The 16,967-nt window shown below is 40.4% G+C and overlaps 1 protein-coding gene across 1 annotated transcript in view; it reads left to right on the top strand.

Moving 5' to 3' along the window:
* Window positions 1-16,967, top strand: part of DNAI3 (dynein axonemal intermediate chain 3) — a 68,399-nt gene that overhangs the window by 20,365 nt on the left and 31,067 nt on the right. The window contains exons 8-13 of the mRNA XM_058538408.1: window positions 5,810-5,926; window positions 9,205-9,395; window positions 10,174-10,298; window positions 12,219-12,308; window positions 13,756-13,842; window positions 14,709-14,837. Of these exons, the coding sequence (XP_058394391.1) occupies window positions 5,810-5,926; window positions 9,205-9,395; window positions 10,174-10,298; window positions 12,219-12,308; window positions 13,756-13,842; window positions 14,709-14,837 (739 nt within the window). The remainder of the gene's footprint in view (window positions 1-5,809; window positions 5,927-9,204; window positions 9,396-10,173; window positions 10,299-12,218; window positions 12,309-13,755; window positions 13,843-14,708; window positions 14,838-16,967) is intronic.

Below are 16,967 nucleotides of genomic sequence, written 5' to 3' on the forward strand. Positions count from 1 at the left end.
GAGGCACTGTCTGCCTCTCCAGCCTTTTACCCCCTGTTACCAAACAAGCCCTCTGTGTTCTAGCCCTCTGAGCTGCTTCCAGCTCCCAGAATACCTCCTCTTCCACATCTTCTTGCCTTTGCCCACGCTCTTCCTCTGCGTAAAAGGCCCTTCACTGCCTTGTCCACCTGGGGAACGCCTCTTCACCCTTTAAGTTCCGGTTCAATGCCCCCTCCTCTCTGATTTCCTGGAAACACCAGGTAGAGCTGATCGCTCCCTGCTCTGAGTCCCCACTATAGTTTAGAGGGATCTTCATCATTGCACTGGTGACCCATATTGTACTCATCTGCCTACCTGTCTGTCTGCCTGAGATCCAGAGCACTTTGAGGCTACAAACCATATTATTTTACACAAGAAGCTCTTAATTAAAATTTATCAAGTGAGTGAATTGATGTGAAATGGATTGCCAAGGGAATGCCTTGAAGACTTTGAGCTAGGCTTTGACTGTTGTATAAGTTTGAAGACATATTTAGCTAAGCCATGCATTTGTTTTAGGATTTAAAAAACAAAACATTTTATTTTGAAATAATTTTAGATTTATAGAGGATAAGCCACAAATGTTGAATATGATTTACAGACATAGAGGAAGGGAAATTAGCCCAGATTTTTAAAATCACCTAAACAATTCAAGGGCGTGGAAAGAATAGAGTTTGCCTGGGACCATGAGGAGACCAGCCTGGGTCGAATGGAGGGAGTAGCAGAGGTAGACAGAGAAGCGGGTTCTCTGTGGCAGACAGTAGGGAGCTTTGTCACGTTCTGAAGCAAGAGAGAGAGAGAGAATGGTAAGGCTATTAAAATAAGATGAGTTGTGGGCCGGCCCCGTGGCTTAGCGGTTAAGTGCCGCGCTCCGCTACTGGCGGCCCGGGTTCGGAACCCCGGGCGCACACCGATGCAACGCTTCTCCGGCGATGCTGAGGCCGCGTCCCACATACAGCAACTAGAAGGATGTGCAGCTATGACATACAACCATCTACTGGGGCTTTGGGGGGAAAAAAGGAGGCGGCTTGGCAATAGATGTTAGCTCAGAGCCGGTCTTCCTCAGTAAAAAGAGGAGGATTAGCATGGATGTTAGCTCAGGGCTGATCTTCCTCCCAAAAAAAATAAAAAATAAATTAAAAAAAATTTTTAAAAATAAGATGAGCTGAGCAGTATGTATTGGAGAGCAGAGGAAAAAAAAAAAAAGCCTGGAGTTGAAGAAATCGACCAGATAGGAGGCTGTTGTTATAAAACCAGGTAAAATGTGACCAGTGTCTAAAGTAAGATGGTGGCAGTAACCCGAGAGGAGGAGTGGAAAGAAGACGTGTGAATATAAAGTACTATAACTCCCATCATTAAAACAAACAAACAAAGGCCAACTTTCTTGACCTCTCCAGCTCTTCTCTAATTTCTCTGCTTTTCTTTACAACAAAACTCCTCACAGCAGTTGTCCACACTCTCTAGACCCACTTCCTCTTCCACTATTCTGTCTTGAGCCCACTCCAGTCTTAAAAAAGGTCACCAAAGACCTCCAGTGGTCTAATTGCCTTATCCAATTTTCACATCTCCTTTTTCTCCACTTCTCAGCAGTATTTAACATGGTTGACCATTTCTCCTTCTATAACACATTTTCCACTTGGCTTTTGGACAACACTCATCGTACCCCTCTAACTCAGTGGCAGCTCCTTTTCAGTCTCTTTTACTGAATCCTCCTCTTCCCAACTCCTAAATATTAGAGGACTCCAGGGCTCACTCCTTTTGGTCTCTTCTCTAACAACACTTAATCCCTGGGTGAATTTATCCAGTCTTATAGTATTACATATTATCTGTTTGTTGATGACTCCTAAATCTATGCCATCGACTCAGTCTCTCCGCTGAACTCTCTACTCATTTATTCATCTCCTTCCTTGGATGTCTAATAGAGGTCTCAAATTTAACATGCCCAACAACAAACTTTTTTCTACTGGGCTTCCTCTATCCATCCCTTCCCTCCTACATTCTGTTCTCCATAAAAGAGCCGGAGTAATCTTGTTTAAATGAAAGTCAGATCACTGATCAAACTCTCCAATGACCTCCCTTCCTGAAGGAACCTACAAGGCTTCATAGGATCTGGATCTCCTTTGCCCTCTAGCCTCATTTCCCACAATTCCCCTGCCTCATCCATTCCAGCCACACTGGCTTCCTTGTTCCTTGACTTCACTAAGCATGCTCATACCTAATGTGTTTATGCTTGCAGTTCCCTTACATAGGCCGCTCTTCCCCCAGATATCCTTAGGGCTCATTCCCTCCTTCATTGAGATCTCTGTGTGAATGAGGCATCCCCAACACTGCTATATAAAAGCAACCACCCTCATTACTATCTCTCCCTTACTCTATTTTTCTTCATGGTACTATCATCACTTGATATGTATTTGTCCTTGTCTCTCTTCTCTCCGCTTCTCCTGTCCACCCACTCAAAATTTAAGCTCCATGTGACAAGAACTTTGTCTATTTTGTTTACTTCTATATCCCAAACTCCTAGGACAGTCCTGGCACACAGTTATTAAATGGAGGGGAAAAAGGAATGGAGGAAGAAAAGGAGGAGAAAAAGAATCGAGTTAAGGAAGAATGTGCAGAAGGGATGACTGACTTGAGTTCCAATATTAAGAGAAGAGCCACGAAATAGACAGTGAGAGAGGCCGAGACCAGGAGAATCAGGGGTCAGAGTGTGAAGTGTAGTACAAAACATGCTTTTCAGATCCGTGTAAAGCAACGAATCAGAAACCATAACAGTGCAGTGTTAAAGTCAGGACACACACACGTAGATACCAGGGGTCAGGACAAGAAATGAGTCAGAAACAAAGATGGCAGATGAACAGACAGACCAGAACCAAAGGAGGTGAAGAGAAAGACAAGGATTGGTGGTCAAGTCTTGGCAGAGAATTAGGACATCAGAGATCCGTAAATACCAAGAAGTAAGGGCAAGGCGGGAAGGAAAGAGGTGATACATTAGTACCAAAAAAACTTAGATTTTGAGACAAATTTCTAAGCCAAGCCAGCCAGAGACTTCTTCTGTGTTCCTTCTAGGTACAGAAAAGTGACAAGAATGAGTCAACCAACGTAGACTCAAGAGGTAGACTCAGAAAAGCACAGGGAACTTCCAACAACAGGGACCCTAACCACAGGACTTTGATTTAGTAGGTGCTCAATGAATGTTGACTAATAATAATGGACATAGACATGGAGTGAATAGATGGGAATTAAGGGCAGGTCTTGACCCATAAAAAAAAAAAAGAATCAAAAAGAACTCAATGGGGCCAGCCCAGTGGCGTAGTGGTTAAGTTCGCATGCTCCGCTTCAGTGGCCCCGGGGTTCATGGGTTTGGATCCGGGGCATGGACCTACACACCGCTTATCGAGCCATGCTGTGGCAGGCATCCCACATATAAAGTAGAGAAAGATGGGCATGGATGTTAGCCCAAGGCCAATCTTCCTCAGCAAAAAAAAAAAAAAAAAAAGAACTCAAATGGTTCAAATCTAGGTGTCTGGGAGAATGCTGGTACTCCTTACTAAGATCAGGAAATTAGGAAGAGTAGCTAGTCTGAGTTGGAGAAGATGGGATATATGATTGTGATGGAAGAAGTGAAAAAAAAATCAAAGATAAGGTTCAAAGAGTAATGACTGAAAGCAAATGCCTGCAATGTTCTTACCACATCCCAGGCATTCTTCTGTGCACTTTGCACACATCAACCCAGTTAATCTTCACAACGGCCCTCTGAGGTAGACACTATCTCCATTTTACAAATAAAGAAACTGAGGCAAAGAGAAGTTAAAAATGAAAGCTCAATGTTTGGAACATAATTTAAATCTGAAGCAATAATGAATAGGTTTGCTGAGAAATAACAAATCACATTTAAAGAACAAGAGTAACTCTTTGTTGTTGCTACTTTGATGAAACAACCAGATGCCACATAATTTCTTAATCTTATTTTTTTTATTTTTTTATTTTTATTTTTTTTTGGTGAGGAAGATCAACCCTGAGCTAACATCCGTGCCAATCCTCCTCTTGTTGCTGGGAAGACTGGCCCTGGGCTAACATCTGTGCCCATCTTCCTCCACTTTTCTATGGGGCACTGCCTCAGCATGGCCTGACAAGTGGTGCATCTGTGCATGCCCAGGATCCAAACCTGGGCCACCAGCAGCGGAGCATGCACACTTAACCGCTACGCCACAGGCCGGCCCAGCCCCATAATTTCTTAATCTTATCTGGATGACAATAATGTGGAATAGAAATTGAAAGGTAAAGCTAAGATTTGAACCCACGTCTCTCTAGTTCCTTTCTTTCCATCACATGCCTTCTGCTATGAATTGTTTATTAAACATAAACACAACTCTCTTTACCCTTCTGTTGGATTACTCTGCATTTAATGTATTTGCCTCTCACAGAGACATTTTACTGACATTTGTTTAACAAATGCAGATTAAATGCAACCTAATATTTTTTTGACTAGGCACTGTTTTTTTTTTTTAAGATAAACCTATTTTTATTTATTTATTTATTCATTTTGTGAGGAAGATCCGCCCTGAGCTAACATCTGCCAATCTTCCTCTTATTGCTGAGGAAGACTGGCCCTGGGCTAACATCCATGCCCATCTTCCTCCACTTTATATGGGAGGCTGCCACAGCATGGCTCATCAAGCGGTGCGTCGGTGCGCGCCCGGGATCCGAACCGGCAAACCCGTGGCCCGCTGCAGCGGAGCGCGAGCACTTAACTGCTTGCGACACCGGGCCGGCCCCTGCTAGGCACTGTTTTAAAAGCTTTGCATGTTAATTGCACATTCAATCCTCACCATCACTCTATGAGCTAGATACTTTAAGAATTTCATTTGGAGGTGGAAAACAGGCATGAGGGTCTTAAATAATTAGCTCAGGGTCACAAAGCTAGTAAGTGACAGAACCAGGCTTTAAAGCCAGGCGGCCTGTCACGGGAGTGCACACTCTTAACGACTGTGCCATAGGACCTTTCTACAGCCTCATACCCTAAGATCAAGGAGCTCACCCATCTAGTGGGTGAGACTGACAAAGCCCAGAGGTGCAATGCAGCATGGTACGTTCAAGAGCGGAGATGAGCACTGATTGCAGCCTGGATGGAATAAGCTTTCTTCCAGAGATTGTGTTGCCATCTTTGCTAAAATGTAAATTGTTCCTAGTTTTGTATATTTAGAGCAGAGTTTCTCAATCTCGACACTACTGACATTTTGGGCTGGATAATTCTCTGCTGTGGGGAGCTGTCTTGTGCGCTGTAGGGTGTTTAACGGATCCCTGGGCTCTTCCACTAAATGCCAGTAGCACTTCCCAGTTGTGACAACCAAAAATGTTTCCAGACATTTCCAAATGCTCCCAGGGTGTGGAGGTGGGGCTGGACTGCACTGGTTAAGAAACCCTGATTTAATGAAATGAAGAGAGAGAATGACAAACAAATGTGGCAAAATGTTAACAATTGATGAAAATGGCTGAAGAGTATATGGGAGTTCCTTATACCCTTCTTACAACTTTTCCGTAAGTTTAAAATGATGTCTAAATAAAGTTTCTGAAAAATAAGAGCTTTTTGATTATGTTGGAAAGAAATGCACAAATATTTTGAATGACAATCAATATTAATTGTCTAAAACAAAGAAAAACTTTCAATATATAGAATTTAAATATAAAATAATATTCTAATATTGTCACAGAGACAAACCTTTGACCTGTCATGACCTGTATTTGCTTCTCTTTGATCTAACTTTTGGCATTCAATTTTCTTTTAATATACTAGGACATATCCCAAAAATGCTACCACACAATATTGTCCAAGAGAATTTTCAGAGGAGGAAAAAGAAACACTTGGACAATCAAAGTCTTTGACTGATTTTCTTAACAACGCGTCCATAAGGTAAAAATTGTACATTAAATTTTAAAAGTAAAACATAAAATATGTATGTTTACTTATAATAATAGGATCTAAAAAACAACTCCATACATGATGTCTAGATAGAAAGTATGAAGACAGTTATCAGACATGCATGAGCATATGACACATTCCACAGATTCTCAGTCTTTCTTTCGCTTCTGCTGCTAAGCAACATCCTAGACCTTCCAAGCTAGGGCCACACCAAAGAGTGTGAACTGGAAGATGCATACAGTTGAGTGTGTGAAGATGTTTTCCTAATGGCAAATTAACAATTATTTATTTGCCACAATCTCTTTTGTCTTTTTCTCCACTCCTTACTTTCCTTCTTAGCTTCATTGACTTTTATAGGATTACAAAGATGAGAATGCTCTGGATGTTGAGGATGATCATTATGATGATGATAGGAGTTAACAAAAATGTGTTTGTAAATGAGAACCTGAATTCAATTCAGATGTACTTTTTGGATATGTCACCCTTATCCCTAATTCCTGTGTTGCTGTCACTCTTATTGGATCTGAAAGAGAGGTGTCTTCAAAACGCCCCTTACACTCATACTAGGACCCTGGGGCTTCTATATGAGAGAGAGAGCTTGACAAGCTCTCATCAAGTTGATATCAGAGTTCAGAGAAGTAGAATCAATGGTGGACAGGTCTGCCAGTTGTACCCAATAGGTTGGCTTGCATTTCCTTCCAAAATTAAAATTTTGGTGGTCAAGTTCACGTATAGCCCAACTTAAGCTTTTTTATTTTTATTTTTAAGAAAACATCATTAGTTCTTTCAGACTGGATTAAATGTCCTGAAAATAGGTATGCCTATAGAGAATCTGGTTCAAAAATTCATCAATGATTCAAAGAGAGTGCATTTAACTATTCACCACTTACTCACAGGAAGCATGCTATAGTTTTTCCTTTGTGGACAATAAGAAAGAAACAAGAAAACCTAAGGTTTCTTTATCAAAATTAAGTAGTTATTAAAAATTTTCCTGATGAGAACTTTAAAAATGAGAAGTCTATGTACATTAATTTCAAGGGAATAAATAGCCTAGAGCCAATTCTCAATTATTCACATTGTGTATTATCTTAGGTCCTGGGCTTTTATCCTTCCCATTCAACTGCCATGCTTATAGAGAGAGGAATATAATTCCCTCCCTGAGATGTGGGAAGGAGAAGCCAGAACTATAGAAGAAAGGAAAATTGGTACAGGAATTACAGTGGCACTGGTCAAAAATAAATAAGAAACCCATGTTTATATCACTGCCATGCTTCCCACTCTAAAACTGTTTATGGCTTTTTTAATTTTTAAAAGTTAATATAAGCCCATTTTTTTCCAGAAGAGAGCCCTTTGAGAAATGAGTTCTTTCTTTCTCATAAAATTTTATCCAGAACGAATCTAAGGGAAGCATTATTTGCAAAAGAAGGAAATTATGTGAGAGGAAAGCGAGAAACTTCCAGGGGATTCTCAAAGCAATTAAGAAGCTTTCATTTTAGGGTTAAAAAAAATCAGTGATATTCATGGGCTTTAACTCAGACCACACTTTCGCCAGCCTCCAGTTCATCACTCTCAGGAACCACGTGGTAGAGTGTAGGGAAATCAAGAAACAGAAATCCAGAGAAAAGGTGCTGTCTTCACTTCTCACTTGTGAATTAGTTCCCTGTCCAGGCTGAGAGGGAAGAATCAGGAAACCAGAGCAAAGGCCCAGTCTTTAACTTCTCTCTTGGGAATTTGGTTCTCATTCAGGCTCAAACAGAAAAGAAATAAGATTTTGAAAATGCTAACAAATCCTTCTACTTGAAACTGGATTTAAACCTTAAAGCTCCAGGGTGTGAACCTACCCTACAAAGGATTATTCAGACTTTCACGTGCATATGAACCACGTGGGCATCTTGTGAAAATGCAGGTTCTGACTCAGTAGACTTGGGATGGAGCCCATGATTCTGCATTTCTAGCAGCTCCAGGTCACACTGATACTGCTGGTCCTAGGACATGCTTCTAGACTGAACGATGAAGTACAAGAATTTAACCAAGAGTATTCAATTAAGCCATGGATGGTAGTGTTAATGCTTAATTACAGAGGTATTAAATGGTGCTTTTGTTTAATTACATTTTTAGGAGTATCTATTATGATATTTAGTATTTATATTTAATTGTCTATATAAAGCAGTTTTTTCTTATTTTAGGAGATTCATACTTGAGAACCACTCTTTCAGCTTATTATACCCATTAAAAAACCAAGCTTTTTGGACTTTCAATCATTAGGATAAAACCCTGGGTGGCATTCTAATTGCAGGAAAGCTCCTAGAGGCCTTGGGGGTGAGCTGAGCTTTCAAATCTAAGCGTATAAAGGAACAATAAACATTATAGTAACTTTTAGGACATGAGCCTGTCCGGCCCGGGTCCCTAGACTATGAAGACATGAGCCTAGCACTCAAATTGTTTCTTGAAGAAACAATATTAGCATTTTTAGCAGGATAATTCTTCATTTTAGGTACTGTCTCGTGCATTGCAGGAGGTTTAGTAATGGAATTAATTACATTAGCACCTCCCAGGCATTGTGACACTAAAACCACCACCACTGCCATCACACACACACACACACACACACACACACACACTTCTAAACTCCGAAACTCTCCTTCAGACTCTCTTATTTGTTGTTTTGAATTATATATATAAATATATATATAATCCTAATTATATGTTAGTATAGTAACTAGTATATATTGTCATTTGGTACTGAATATGGCTAAGAAAATTGCCTTTTGTCAGTTTGGGGTTCTCAGGAAGCAAACGAGACCAGGTTCACAGCAGAGGTTTCTGAGGGTCACGCTGTGAAAAATAAGAGACGAGGAAACAGAATTGGGCTGAGAGAGCTTCAGACAAAGTCTTAGCTGTGGAGGAGTCCCTCATGAGGCAGAGCTGGCCAGGTTTGGTGTCCCCACAGTTGTCATGCTCAGTCACTGGCCTGGGGAGAGCACGGCCTTGGCTTGGAAACAGAAGCAGGTTGTGAGGGTGCTAGAGTCTGTCAGCTAACCACATCCTGGCAGCAGAACAGCAAGTTCTTAGAAGTTCTGAGTAGCACACCGCCATCAACTTTTTTTCTCGTCATTTATTCCACGTGTGGTTAATCATTGTTTACCAAATATAATTGAGAATATTTTCTTCTTTCAGTGTAAAGGAAGTAGGAGGAGCTGCTGAAAGACATATCATTGAATACTAAAATCCAATGTCTTCATTGCATTTTTTTCTTTTTTACAAATTAGTGTTGAAATAGCCCTGCAGCAAAATGAAATCATGAACACATTTATTGATGACTGGAAATACCTGGCGGAAGAGGAAGGCACCTTTGGGGACAAGACCGATACCCACTTGAAAGAGTACCAGTCCTTTACCGACCTTCATAACCTAACAGAGAAAATGATCACCTGCGTCTCGTGGCATCCAGTCATCTACGGTGAGGTGGAAATGGTTGTGATGCCCTTTTGTGATGGCACTGAAACAGTCTGCTGCATTTGTATGTAAAATTGCAAACTAGCTCCATTTCAATAAGACAGCTTCCATTTGCTGAGTGCAAGCAGAGCGCTTTCCACTCCTTGTGTCAGTCGTGTGTCCTGACAGCAACCCTGTGTGTGGGACACGCATTGTGGTCTCTCCTTCACAAGGAGAGGACCAAAGCTCAAGTCAGGGGAGCGTCTGGCTCAGTCACCAGCTGGTGCAATGCCGAGTCTGAACCTGACTCTGGCCTGTTGGGCTCCCAAGGCTGACTTCACTCCCCGGACACCCTGTCTCGCTGATTACTGGACAAGGGAGGACATGCTTCCTTAAAGCACTCAGCAGCCAAGGGAGGAAGGAATGTGTGAGGTGGAACCCTGGAGAGAGGGGTCCTCCATCTTTCTTCCTCCTCCCCTCCCCTACATTGGCCCTTTTCTCACAACACAACAAAACAAACATTCTTTTCTTGCTAAATCTTCCAAGTCTGCTGTTTATTTTATACCAACAATACATCTCAATTTGGACCAGCCACATCTCAAGTTAAAATAAGTGACATGTGGCTACTGGCTGCCGTGTTAAACAGTGGAGCTCTAAGAAAACTCTTGGTCCCCTGTAGAATATTTTTGCTCAAGTTTCATCAAAATGGAAATGAACAGTGACTATGTAGAAAAGCAAAACCTAAAAACACTTCTCCATGTGCAGTTGCTGCAAATTTTAACTTCTGATTGTGTTTTGATCAGGGCTAATAGCTGTGTCGGTGGCTGTACGACTCTCCTTTGAAGACAGAGTCCACTTTTCTGGTAAATTATTGCTTCAGCCGTCACTGATTCTTTTCTGGAGTTTCTCCGATCCCATACATCCTCAGGTAATTAAAGAGAGTTGTCCCCGTAGTCTAAAAACTTCAAATGTTACTTGCATGTGTATCTTTAGCAGTTATAATCACTCAATGTTCTAAACCCTTATCAAGTTAGGCTTTCTTCCATTCAGAATTTGTCATCATTCAATTCGAGCAAAACTGAGGTTCATACTTAGTTTATTGAACAAATCAACAAGTTACTGTCAAAAAAGATTGTAAGAGGACTGTTTAACCAATTTTAAAAAGCAAACTCTTTTGTGGGCTTTATTTAAATACTAATTGTTCAAATGCAAATAGACTGTAGCTTCACATTAATTTCCTCAATTCCAAGTATCACCAGTAGGTGAAGATAATGAGTCAAGATGACTGTGAGGGATCCAGTGGGAAGTGGTGGAGTCTCCGGCCCTGGAGAGTGTGCAGCCCATCTGTGGGGACATCTACTCTTTGGCTTTCTTGTCGCCAGGTGGTCCCGCTTGTCAAGAGAATCCAGAAACCGGGAATTTTGCGCAAAATCTCTCAATTTCTAAATGGCAAGGCTAAAACCAAACCAAAACACACAAAAACCCCCTCTCAAACCAAACCACACAGTGATCTAAATAAAACAAGGCTGAAGGCTGGGTTTGCTCCATCTGGTTCTATTTCCCTCATCTGCGCAAGAAGAGTTCTGCTTAGGGGGAGGGTGCTTTATAGTGTTAGATTGAGTTTTTTCAAAAATGTACTTAAATAGAATAATATTTTGTTTCCATAAAGTATTGTATAATTAAGGCTTTCTCTAATAAACGCTGGCCTTCCCTTCTTCCTTCTTCCCTAATTCACCTGAATTAAGGCAGTCTTACTGTAATGGATTCTAGACGCTTTAATTATTATAGACCCAGAGATCAAAATGACAGATCTCTAGTTCTTTCTTGTCAGCCTACTTACTACAAAAATGGTGCCATTCTCTCACCGGGGTTTTCTAACATTTTCTAGTAGTGTGGAACTACCCTCCACTCCACACCATGGAAGTGTGGCTGAACTAGAAAGAGGAAAGAAAGGCCCTCCTTTCTTCTATTTTGAACAATAGCTTTAAAAAGACAAGCAAATAATTTCCTAAAGAAATAATGCAAATGATTTATTTTGTCTTTGCTCTAATCAAAACCATAGGTGAGTATTAAAAGATTTTATTTTCAAAATAGAGGTTTTTCTAGAATCTGCAGGGTACCAAATAAACAAAGATCATTCACTCCAATTCCCATGTGAAAACTTTAGCCCAGTGGTGGCAAACCAATGGCCTCTGGGGCCTATATTTTTGGTTGTTATGTTTAAAGAAGAACAGGAACCCAGGAACCAAGTGTTTTGCTTGGTGGTGACACAGTAGCAACACAGTCACGTAGTTGACTATGGTTAATATACCTGTTCCTTCACACTGGTGCATTCCTTGTAGGGCTTCCTCCCTACCTTTTAGGCACTTGAGTTTGTTCAGCTTCTGGGGTCTGTATTATTTTAAAATTTGAAATATTATCACAGGCAATACCTCCATCTTCTCTCACTCAACACATTTTATTTTTGAGTTCTCACTATGTGCCAGGCTAGGTGCACAGGAAGGAACCAAACAGACCAATATCTTGCCCTCACAGAGCTGACCTTCCACACTTTTCAGAAACACTCATTTCATAGTCATTTTGTTTATAAAACTTGTAACCTGCCCCAACAATGACCATGGAGAGTGGGGGAGGGGAGACCTGGGTCCCCTTGAGAACACACCTGCTCTCATACGCATGGCCAATGTCCACAATAAAACTCAGCAAAGCACCTTCCAATCCAGAGGTAGAATTCTGGACACATTTCTCTTAGATAGCTGTAAAATTAGACTTTTGATTCTCACAACATTTTCTAGCCGTGATCTCAATAGGTTTTCTCACACTCGTGAATTTGCGGGATTTACTTTAGTTAATGCTGGAGAGCCCAGAAGACATCTTCTGCTTCAAGTTCTGTCCGAGTGACCCTAACATCATTGCTGGAGGCTGCATAAATGGGCAGGTACTTATGGATTTTCTCTCAGGTATTTATGAATCTAGACAACATTCTATAATACGTTTTTATGGTAGTTTTTTTAACTTAAGGATTCTATTCAGCAGAAGGAAGGCATGCCAATTGTGTGTCCATCAACATGGCAGGAACTGGAGTATAACGATGTGTTAGACATGATATCAGGGCTCGAGGTGTCCAGAGTAACCCAGCTATGATAACTGGAACAAAACTGAGTCACATCTATTTGTGTTGCTGGAAAGAACCACACATTGTACAAGATTCCACAGAAGAACAAAAACCATGAGAATTAATACCTCTTGGTCAAGAGGCCTCTTCTGAAATTTCCCTGGGGATAGGAGTCAGGGGATGATCCAGTATTTAAACAGAAATTCACTGGAGGGCAGGCCCCGTGGCTTAGCGGTTAAGGGCGCGCACTCCGCTACTGGCGGCTAGGGTTCGGATCCTGGGTGCGCACCCACGCACTGCCTCTCCAGCCATGCTGAGGCCGCGTCCCACATACAGCAACTAGAAGGATGTGCAACTATGACATACAACTATCTACTGGCGCTTTGGGGGAAAAAAAAGAATAAGAAATTCACTGGAAAACATACATATATCATTGAATTTATGTATGTATAATTTGGTACCATGTTTGCTTTTTTCATCTCTCCCCCATTTTTTTTTGACTGAGGAAGATTCGCCCTAAGCTAACATCTGATGCCAATCTTCCTCTTTTTGCTTGAGGAAGATTCGCCCTGAGCTAACATCTGTGCCAATCTTCCTCTATTTTGTATGTGGGTTGCTGCCTCAGCATGGCTGCCCATGAGTCATGTAGGTCCTCACCCAGGAACTGAACCCCAGGCCACCGAAGTGGAGTGCACTGAACTTAACCACTAGGTCCCTGGGCTGGCCCCTGAAATGACTTTTAATCATGGAAAATTAATCTAGTGTTGCATATTCTACTTTAATCTGATTTTTTCCAAAAATGACCATCCATGTATATGCAAATTCTGAGTTGGCCATAATATTCAATTAAATAGATATCATCATTTCCCAGCCTTTTTGGACAGTTGGGTGTTTGTACTTAATTCTGGAGAACAAGCTATTTTTCCCTGGGTCTAAAGCAACTGTCCCCAAAATCATAGCACATTCCCAAAGACAGAGGAAGAACTCTTCCCAAAGCATGATGTTTATCTTGGATTCAAAAAATTACTAACATTTATTAACATAAGCACAAAAATCAAAGTGCTGAAAATACTTTTATAGAGAAGAAAACTTTTTTTATATTAGCTTTAAAAGTTTTTGACTTACCTAAGATGTAGGCTAAATTTGATTATCCCCCAAGGTGATTGATTTATCTGAGTGCATACCAATACCAATAGATTTAAAAAAATCTTTAAGACCCAATTAGCTGTTTCCTGGAAATATGTTGTAATAGCATTTATATCTGTTTTAGATTGTCATGTGGGATATTACCGCACATGCAGATCGCATAGAAAACATCAAGACTGGTGGTAGCAGAAGTAAAAAAGTCACATTGAAGGTTAGCATTCTATAACTTTTCACTTGCAAGTCTTTCCATTCAGGAGTTTATCAAACAGTATATAACACGGTTGCCAACTAAACAAAGACTCAATAGAGAAAAAAAAATGTTATTTCCCAAGCCATCCCATCTGCTTGTGGACGTGTTCTGAATCACTTGTATGTAGGCCCTTGAGTAAAACACCACCAAACAGGTCACAGGATGTTAAGTTCTTTTTTTGTTTTTATTGTTGTTAAATAAAATGAAGGGACCAAGTGACTTACCTACAGTGATGTAATTGAAAGAGTCCTGGACAGAAGGGCCGGGTATCCAGGGTCTGGATCATAGTCCTGTGAGTTTGGACATGTCTCCTCACCTCAGCAAGCATCGATTTTCTCAAGTAGAAAATGAAGGAGTTACAATCCTTTCTAGAGATAATCTGCTATGATTTTATGAATCTGTGGATTCTGCCAAGAAGGTTGGGAAAAGATTCCTCAGCTCCCAAATCAGTACTTACCTGCCATATTACATATCTCCACCCCCAGTTCTTCAACCTGAACATCAACAGGTCTCTCACCAAGCGACAATGGGATGTGGCCTTCTGTGCATGCAAAGAAATACTCCTTCAAAGATGGGACCTCACTGATTCTTTAGGGAGTGGGTCAATAATTCTTGTTAAGTTTAGAGATAAAATCTTAGACTAAACTGAAGGAGAACGTAGATAATCTTATTACCTAAATATATGATACATGGAAACACTGACTTGTGTTTTTCTTTGAACTGGTTTTTCTCCAAGTTACTCATTTTAGTTGGAATGATGAGTAAAGTATGAGTTCATTCATCACCTCTCTGAAATTAGCACATAACTTTCTGTTAACATTTTCCAGCCTATGTTTCTCCTTGAACCAGAGAGTAACAAGGAAGCAATGTATATCAGACACTGTGCAGTCTCCTCAATAGAAAATGGACATAGAAAAGTAATCACAGATATTCATTGGCTGTCTGACACATTTGAGGTAAGTTTTAATGGCTTCATACTTTTCTCCTGCTGGACTGTAAATTTTTGGAAGATTTTATTCAAAGAGGGTGTTTCAAGTCAACAATTCATTTACATTTAAATTGTGAAATAACTAGGAATTAGGCATCAAACAGTTGTGTCACTGATGTCAGATCAGTATCTGACATGGGGACGAGAATAAGGCCAATGTTTCAACTTCGATGGTTTATAAACCCCTAAGAAGTGTAGGTGGTGTCAACATTGATATAATACAATAGTGGAGAAGATGAGGGTTTGATATGTAAAAACAGAGTACAAATATTTTACACCCCTAGCCTTTGTGGCCTTACAATGTATGATTTCAGCTATTTGGAGGAGGCACCTCTGAAGATCTGTGACATGTAGTAGTGTGTCTTGAATTGAGTGCGCCGTGAGGCAGTGAGTGAACCCAGCTGACTGCCTCGCATCTGCACTGAGGTTTGGCTTTGTGATTCTGTAGTAGACTCACACAGTCTGGTGTTTGTGAATTTGGAAACTGGTTAGATACCCAAATGTTTCACTCAAGGACACTAAGGGTCTCCTATGTGCTTTGAGGAATTAACAGGTGAGACTACCAAGGAATATTCTGAAAAATTAGAGTTATAAAAGACAGTTTGCCCTTCAACGTATTCAAATGGATTATGCAAAACAACATACTTTAAAAAGTTCTAAAGAACTAGAATAAATAGCCCAGATATAGTTTCTGTTATTTATAAAATTTTAACATATGTAATGGAAGTTAAAGCACAAGAGAAGGAACTCCATTTCGATTCACATCGTACACACAAATTAATTCAGATGATTATAAATTGAAATGAAAATAACAAATGACAGGAAAAATACAACAAATTGGAATAGAATATCACATTTTTGGAATGGGGATAGTTTTCTAAACTAATTAATGTTGAAAGAATTCAAAACATACTCATGTAAATTTCTAAATTAGACAATGAAAAGGAGAGCCAGCCCCAGGGGCCTAGTGGGTAAGTTCGGTGCGCTCCACTTTGGTGGCCCAGGTTTGGTTCCCAGGCGTGGCCCTATAGCACTCGTCTGTCAGTGGCCGTGCTGTGGCAGGGGCTCACATATAAAAAGAGGAAGATTGGCAGTGGATGTTAGCTCAGTGTGAATCTTCTTCAGCAAAAAGAAAAGAAAAGTAAATGACCAAAGAAGGAAAATATTTATCCCAAATATGGTAAATATAAAATTTCCAGTAAATAAGCAAAAGACATATACTGAAAAACAATTAGTAGGTATACATGAAAATCATTCAGACTTTCTAATATCAAAGAAATTAACAATAAAGCAACAATAATGTACTGTTTTGGACCTATTTAATTTTTAAATGAAAATTTCAAATAATACCCTGTGTTAGGATGAAATAATGAAACCAGCAAACTGTTGCTAGTTCCAACATAAAACTTTTGGAATATAATTAGTCAATGTAGTTCTTAAGTCATCCATATTTTCAAATTTTTTGACCAGTAACTCAAATTTTCGGAATTCATACAAAGAAATAATCTAATTTGTGTCTCAAGATACAAAATTACATGCACACCTTGACAAATCATGTCAAAGTGTATCCATGAAAGAAGATTAGAAAAGAATATAAGGTATAATTATATTTGATATTAAAACCTTCTATTTTCCAAACTTCTGTAATATTATTATGTGTTTTTTTTAATCATTAAAACATAAAACCCCGGGGCAAGCACATCTCTGGGCTCGCACCTCATGCATCAAGGAAGGCTCAGTAGAGGGAGAGGCAGCGTAGGTCCTGGATTGTTTATCAGATCCGGTGGAAGCTGGCAGCCACTATCCAACCAGAAGTGGTTCAGGCTGCAGCCGTGTCAGCCAGGTTTCCAGGGCCCTAGCTCCTGAGATGTCTGCAGGCCTTACTCGAGCCGCACCTGTATCCCTCCCATCCCTACTTTCATTATTTATTTGCTGCTGGAAGCCCCACCTTTGCTTACTATTTTCTCATCAGTCCTCCCAGGAGGGGATGGAATTGGGGAAACTCCTGTTTCCCCATTGGAAGGTACCCCAAGAGTGGCACCTCCATAGGTTGCCTCAGAACTTTTCACCTCGTTTGAGAGCTAGCTGGTTGGAATTT

The sequence above is a fragment of the Diceros bicornis genome, chromosome 4, assembly GCF_020826845.1.
Source record: "Diceros bicornis minor isolate mBicDic1 chromosome 4, mDicBic1.mat.cur, whole genome shotgun sequence".
In the NCBI taxonomy this organism is placed as follows: domain Eukaryota; kingdom Metazoa; phylum Chordata; class Mammalia; order Perissodactyla; family Rhinocerotidae; genus Diceros; species Diceros bicornis.